Here is a 7,931-nt window from a genome sequence, read left to right as displayed (position 1 = left end):
CCTCATTGCACGTTATCGCAAACGCTTGGTTGCAGTTGTTGCTGCTAAGGGTGGCCCAACCAGTTATTAGGTTTAGGGGGCAATCACTTTTTCACACAGGGCCATGAAGGTTTGGATTTCTTTTCACCTTTAATAATAAACACCTTCATTTACAAATTGCATTTTGTGTTTACTTGTGTTGTCCTTGACTATTGTTTAAATTGGTTTGATGTTCCGAAACACTTAAGTGTGACAAACATGCAAAGGAACAGGAAATGAGGAAGGGAGCAAACATTTTTTCACACCACTGTATGTGGCGTTTTTTCATTCCCAAGGTGCAAATGTTTCACCAAACCAAGTTCCTTCCAGAGACTATTTAGCAGAGCCACCGTCTCTACATCCAGATCTTAGCGTCTCCTGAGTTAATTGTGATTGGGTAAAGAAATGCAAAGAGTGCTTTTTTCTTCTATCCCAGAATGCATCTGTGGTTAAGTTATCAAGAATAGGACAAAGGAAAGGAAACAAGGGTAGAAAATGACAGAAGAGAGACAGTGAGAAAGGCAGGGTTACAGAGAGAGTGATGAAGATGATGGTGGGATGTGCAGAGTCAGGGAGGAGGGGCATCAGAGTCAAACAGGGACTGAGAAAGAGGAGGGGATGAAGAGAATGAGAGAGAGATAAATCAGTTACATGACTCAGGTTTGTTCAGAAAGCTGCCAGAGCTGCAGCTGTCTGCAGACCTCTGCAGATGGAGGTTGAGGACGGAGCCAAGCTCTGCTTTCCACAGTTCCCAAACACCTCCTGCAGGAAGCCCTCGTCTCCTTGGCCCCAAACACTGCTCATTTACATTGTGTGCTACTCCATCTCTCTGACCACTGTGACTCTCAACCTGCTCATAATCATCTCAGTCTCCCACTTCAGGCAGGTATTAACTTCTTTGCTTCTCTTTACAGGATTTTAAAATGTGAACAGCTGCTGTATATTTAGAAGAATTGTCTTTGAGCTAATTCTGAATAATGTTGCTCCAAATGTCTGACTCTGATGCCAGAAACTGTTGTTCATGTCCTATCTCTTACTGATATTAATCATTGCTTTCTGTCCACCGTGACCTCAACCAAGTCATTTTAACTGTCTACTCTAACTGATGTGGTGGATTGGAAAATATTGAAACTAATATTGATTTTGTATTTTTAATTTTGAATACTGGTTTGGGTTGTTCTGTCAGCATTGTTGGTTTAATGATACTTTCCTCTTTCCCTGCAGGCAGCTCCACACCCCCACCAACATCCTCCTCCTCTCTCTGGCTGTCTCAGACCTTCTAGTGGGCCTCGTGGTGATGCCGGGAGAAATCCTCAAAAAAACATCCTGCTGGTTTCTTGGTGACTTTGTGTGTTTTCTTTATAATTATCTTTCAATCATCATTGTTGTATCCTCAATAGGTGACATGGTGCTCATATCAGTTGACCGTTATGTGGCTATTTGTGACCCTCTGCATTACACCACCAGAATCACCATGAACAGAGTTAAACTCAGTGTTTGTCTGTGTTGGCTCTATTCTGCTTCCTACAGCTTTCTCTTTGTCAAGGATGACCTGACTCAACCAGGGAGGTATAATTCCTGCTACGGAGAATGTGTGTTGGTCATTGACTATTCCACAGGACTAATAGATCTTGTTTTGTCCTTTATTGTTCCAGTTACTGTCATCGTAGCTCTGTATCTGAGAGTATTTGCTGTAGCTGTGTCTCAGGCCCGTGCCATGCGCTCTCACATTACAGTTGTCACACTCCAGCTGTCAGTGACTTCAAAGGCAAAGAAATCAGAGCTGAAAGCAGCCAGGAATCTTGGTGTTCTGGTAGTTGTGTTTCTAATCTTTATTTGCCCATATTACTGTGTCTCTCTTGCAGGGGACAGCTTTGTTAATGTTTCATCTGCATCCTATGTTCTCTTTGTGTGTCAATTTACCTCCGGCCTCAACCCTGTGATCTATGCCTTCCTTTACCCCTGGTTTAGAAAAGCAGTTAAACTCATAGTTACTCTTCAGATACTGCAGCCTGGCTCCCGTGAGACCAGCATGATGTAGAGAGGCTGTGGAGGGACCGGGATCAGACTCAGTCTAAGGATTAATGTAATGAATATGTTCAGTGTGTGACTTATGAAATAGAGAAATTGAAGATATACTTTCCTGTCTTTAAGTCTAAATTGTGTATGATCAACAACTGAAAGGTCTGTTCTTCAGCTTTCTCTTGTTGTGTATTGTGTCTCTTTGATGCTGCTGCATTTAAAGAAAGAGTCATAAGCACCATGTACTGTTTCTAGGTAATCACTAGTGACATGAAACATTCCAACCCTACACAACAAAAGCGCTATGAAAACTTTGTGTTTATGTCTCTATGTTTCCTCAAAATATCATCTCTGTGATTTATGTCGATTTTGTCGCAAACAGAAATCCCAGGCCTGCTCTGCCTCTGTTTCACTGTTAAAAAGAACAGCCCCACTTTCCCACCAAGTATAGAAAAACATCAGCTGTGAACTGTAGTTGTGTTTCACATAAAACTGTCAGTACAAAAAGATCTTGGGCCCTTTACAAAGTTGTTGTAATCATTTCAATTTAGTGTCATTCATATGTGATCCCAAATTAACATATAATGTCTTTATGACATAATTATGTGAAGCACTATGAAGTCCTGTTGGGAGAAACAAAATAATAGATTATTTAAAAAGACAGGATTATCTACAGTTCATCAGATCATTGACGTCACATTTCCAGAGAAACATGTAATCATTGGACAGAGAAAGTTCAAGTTTAACAAATCATGTAAAGAGTAATGGATTGCAATTTTCAATCAGTTTTATTAGAAAATCATCAGAATTGTCATTTATTTATTGTTACATAGCATAGAGATTTGTTGTAAAGTGGCATATGATGATAAACAGACCTATTCACAATGTAATGTTGTCTCTTTTTATTGTTTTTTTTGTTCAGCTACATTATCTGCAAACTCAAACTGCCCCAGTTATTACTCTCTGCTGACTCGCCAGAAGATGGAGCTGTTGACTTGTATTTTGCAGGATAGAAATGAAGCAAAGCAGTTGAGATGAGAAGATGAATCGTGGTGTAGTCAAGTCAAATTTTTTCAAGTTCAAGACCAGGACTAGTCAGGACCGAGTCCAAATGAAAGACAGAATAGAATCTTCTTCAAGACCACTTAGTTACCTGTTCATAATGTATGTTATGCAACAGATGCTATGTCTTTTATTTTAAAATAATCACTTTGCATTATTTATTTAAATGATTCAAAAGCAAGTGCAAAGTAACAACACTGTAGGATCAAATTACAGGTGTCAAATGTTTTCCCTAAAAAATAAAAAAATGTTTCTATTCTGGAACTTATCACGTGTCTTGAAGAATCCACAGTACAAAGTGCTCAGTGACATTGTGTGTGTGGCCAAAATCAAAAAAAGCTTCGCTACTCGGCCCCTAATTATCATCAAGGGGTTTATTGGAAATTTCCTCGGGTACGTAAGGTATATCAAATGTGGCCAATCACACTCATCCCAGAGCTGAGAAATATAGTACACCCAAAAGTAAATGAAAGAGCAAGACACTCCAATGGGGTTATTGACTGAACAAAACAGCTACCATGGATACTGTTTTTTTTCACTTCATCAAAAGGACCAAAAATGTAGTCTGTTTAGCAAAAGTTTGATAAGATTTACAGTAATCTCTATTCCTCTCTTTCTGAGGAGGACTAGGCTCTCCTTCGAGTCACCTGCATGCCACAACAAACACTCGGTGTAGCTTCATTGTTGTCTAGATGGAAACAGTAGACGTTCAGTCGTAGGGCTTAAACTCGCTGTGACGTGACAGAAACAGGTTGAGATGACAAAGAAAAAAAGGTGTGGCAATTTGAACTTTGATCAACTGGGAACTATTGGGGAGTTGTGACCCGGGGAGGAAACCGGGAGAGGGCAATGAAACTCAGAGGTCTCCTGGGAAAATGGGGCGGGTTGGCAAGTATGAGTGCAGAAGTAGATGAAGTAGTCGGCACAAAAACTAGTGTTGTTATATGTATCAGCTCTGGAGCTCTCAATGTATCAGACTTTTAAGAAATCAATCCTGTGTTTATTTAACGTGACAATTGTGTTCTAAGGGTTCAAACCCTGAAGGGGGGTTGAGTTCGTCCCAGGTTAAAGATTGGCCATAAAAAACACTTCAGAACACTTTGCAAAGGGCTTAGCAAGTAATTGTCCATAACTCTACCTCTTGCTGCTATACTTCCTCTTTCTTTATCCAGTAATTACACAGAAATCTATCTTAAAAGAAATGGTGGTTCTAGTAGTCCAAGCCAAGTTCTCCGTCCCAACTAAGAAAATACGGACGCTGGGTAGTGCCCCTCAGCGTCCATTACGATGCAAAAAGCACCATTCAGCATGTGGAAACTTGTGGAAGTTTCTGTACAGCGAGGGAGGAATTTGAGTGAAGAAGACACCTTGTTGAAACAAAATAAAGACAGGCTGCAAACTGGATTAAAAGTTTAGGTATTCGGTGGAAGGGTTTAATTGTTTTCTGCAGAGAACAATCAAATGACGAGAACAGCTTTCACAATGAACAGAGTTACAAAGTGGCAACAGGTTTGGCCCATACAATCAGTAATACACCTCCTTATATCCTCCTTATATCTGTCTCTAGTGCGTCAAGAATGACTGTAGCCGTCATTCTGTCTGAGAAATCAGAGATTTATCTCGTCTGTAGAACGCCTCATGGCTCCAACCTTGCTTACAGTGGAGAAATGCAGAGTCAGAACATTTTTAGTTGTCTCCAACACTGCAGGACTTATTTTAGGATATACACATATTTCAGAGGCAAATTGAAGGATTTACTTATAATGAAAAAATCCCTTAAGAGATGAACAAATATTGAAAGAAAATCATTGTCTATGTAATTTTCCCATTACATTATGTACAGGGTGAACTCATGGCCGGACTGAAGGCCGTGTAACAGTTTGGAAATATGTACCTGTGTCTGTAAGTGACACTTAAACCTTGAATGTTAGTTAATGACCAGATTCTTTGAGTGGTGGAAGTTTGGGCTCTTGAATAAAAGGTTTTGCAACTGCAAATGCAACTGGTTAAAATGGGTCATTTTAATGATTAACCCTTGTCTGGTATTCGGGTCAAATTGACCCATTTCAAATTTTTACAAGAAGAAAAATGGTACAAGTTACATTTTTCATACTCTGTGTGTATTTTTACATCTGAAAATCAATGGCCTTACCTTATTTTCTGTAATAAACATGTATTCCTGACTCAATTCAGAACACTGTTCTGGAAATGACCACTTATGTTTTTTCCACAGTGGATTTTTAACATGAATTGTAACTTTATGACAAAAACTTGCATTTTTAATTGTGTTCTAGTAGAGACTGATTGCATTCCCTAAACATATATATATATTCTCTCAATTGTTTGAAATTGAGAGAATATATTTGTTAATGGATTATGAAGGTAACTTTTATTTTGAGAATTGTTTTTAAAACCCCAAATAAGTCACGGGTCAATTTGACCCGAGGGACACGGGAGGGTCCCGAAAGTGAAGACAACACAAGGGTTAAGAGAGTTAATAGAAAGGTATTAGACATTAAAATAAACGATTGCTGGAATGGCAATGGTAACTCATGTTTTTGCATTTTAAATCTGTTTTATAGTTACATTGAATTGTTAAGTTATAATTGTTACTTAATTTAATCTCGACAATAGAGACATTGAACATTATGTTTGTATTGTTCTTCTCAAAGATGGTTGCCTGTACTCTTTTTCTAAAGAAAAAGGTCTAATTTCCATTCTGTGACTGTAAGATGGTAAAACACTGAAAAACTGACATTACTTGTTCACTGTTGATTTGTTTTACAGTAAAACAGTAATGTCAGTTCAATTTATACCTATTGTCACTGCAGTGAAATTAGACATTTTATTTTGAAAGGTTACTAGTAGTCTAGTAGCCAGCCCATAGAGCCCCATTGTGAACCCGGAAATGTTGAGTACACCAAAGTTTTATTGCAGAAGTGTGAAGTATGGGTCCCCAGTATACGGAAAATGACGGATGCTAATTTACATATGTTGAGCAATTTGCATAATTAGCATAATTAGCATTATTAGCTTAATCGTCCAGTTTGACCAAATATTTTGCACTGTATGGCCAATTTCTACAATATGTAAGTGGTTTTAGAGGTTTTAGAGGATGCTGATTTCTTTTCTGGCATTTTCAGATTTCAAACAGGTAATTTTAGTATTTATTGTGATTTATTTAGGTAAGTTCCAATTACTTTCAGGTGTAATTATAGGTTAATTTTATGGTAAACACAATCTTACATTTCAGAATCATGAGTGTTTTTGTGAATGTTGATGCATTGTTTTTAGGGTTTAGTTAAGCTGAATCCCCTCCTGACACTTTTGAATATCCAATGCTTTTGGATAAATGATGAATCTTTGTTCATTAGCAAAATTAGCGGAATCGGCCAGATCGACAATAGATTTTGCACTGTGCCATCAGTTTCTACAATATTGGAATGATTTAAGAGGTTTAGAGGATGCTGAATTCAATTCTGGCACTTTCAGACTTCAAAATGGCAATTCTATAACAAATTTGGATTAATTTAGACACATTTTTTATTAACTCTGGACAAACGTTCAGGTTATTTTCATGGTAAACACTATAACCTTACATTTCAACTCTTGCTCTTTGATGTAAATGTTGATAACCTAAATTTGTTGACATTTTTTGAGGTTAGGTCATGTTTTCCTGCAAATAAGATGTGGCAGCTAGCTGTTGTAGTTGTAATAAGTATGTAGTAAAGCAAGGGAGCATAGTCTAGTTTTAAAGTAGTTGAAACATTTATTATCATGGAAAACTTAATCATTAAAGAAAGTAGTTTCACCAAAAAGCATGTCTTCCTTAAACAGAACGCCGGCGTTATTAACTCATAGCCATATCGAACAATTCAATTCAATTTCAATTCAATTTATTTATAGTATCAATTCATAACAAGAGTTATCTCAAGACACTATACAGATAGACCACACTCCAGAATTTACAAGGACCCAACAGTTCTAGTAGTCTCCTCCAGAGCAAGCAACAGTGCGAGCTAATCACAAACCACCAAAACTTTAAGGAACGATAATTTTTGGTACAACATAACTTAAGTTGTGTGCTCCGCAATAGAGCTTGTCGGTACACAATCTGTCCTGCGCATGTGCAAGATGTTCAAGCATGCGCAGATGATATCATGATGAACGCGGATTTATGACCTTACGATACTGCACAATCTGTTCCCGTAGATAGTTCAAGAAAGTCCGTTCACCGCCACTGGAAAGCTAACTTTTGTTTAGCTGACAGCTAATTCAGCTAACCACCAGCTGAGACAGCATGTTAAAGACCTTCAAACTAAAATAACTGTTGAAATATATAACAGCTGTTACGTCAGTTTTACTTTACTTGTGCTCATATAAAATACAATCACTCAATACTTGTCTTTATTATTACTGTAAAATCTTAATTTAGCTGTTGCTGCTTTTCGTACTGTTTAGTTTGAATAATGTTATTTTAGGCTGAATCAAACTGTCAGCTAGTGATTAGTCAAAATAGCTGTTAGCTAAATTAGCATCAGCTTACCAGTGGAGGCTAACTGTTCTCTTAGCTAATTCATGGTTCCAGTCTGCCATACCCAGCCACCAGATGTTGTCATTGCATCCCAGCTCATTTATCGTGGTTTGGCCATCGTCTGGGACAGTGGCAGATCTTGCAGCCAGCATGGGACGTTGGCTTAATTGTTAGACACCCAAACATTTGTCATCTTTGACAGATATTTGCAGGTGTCTGCAAAGGACCATGAGAGACATAGAAGAAAAGGACAGAGCTCCACAGAGTAGCCTACATGCTCTCATTGACTACACCT

General features: G+C 38.2%; 1 protein-coding gene across 1 annotated transcript; it reads left to right on the top strand.

Moving 5' to 3' along the window:
- Positions 1-556: 556 nt before the first annotated feature.
- Positions 557-2,059, top strand: LOC116684179 (trace amine-associated receptor 13c-like). Its single transcript, XM_032510063.1, has 2 exons — positions 557-904; positions 1,247-2,059. Exons 1-2 carry the CDS (start codon positions 728-730, stop codon positions 2,057-2,059), a joined length of 990 nt encoding a protein of 329 aa, XP_032365954.1. The 5' UTR covers positions 557-727.
- Positions 2,060-7,931: the final 5,872 nt, after the last annotated feature.

This window comes from Etheostoma spectabile, unplaced genomic scaffold (genome assembly GCF_008692095.1).
Source record: "Etheostoma spectabile isolate EspeVRDwgs_2016 unplaced genomic scaffold, UIUC_Espe_1.0 scaffold00019235, whole genome shotgun sequence".
NCBI lineage: Eukaryota > Metazoa > Chordata > Actinopteri > Perciformes > Percidae > Etheostoma > Etheostoma spectabile.
The sequence above is the reverse complement of the archived record's forward strand: the minus strand, read 5'-3'. Positions and strand labels throughout refer to the sequence as shown.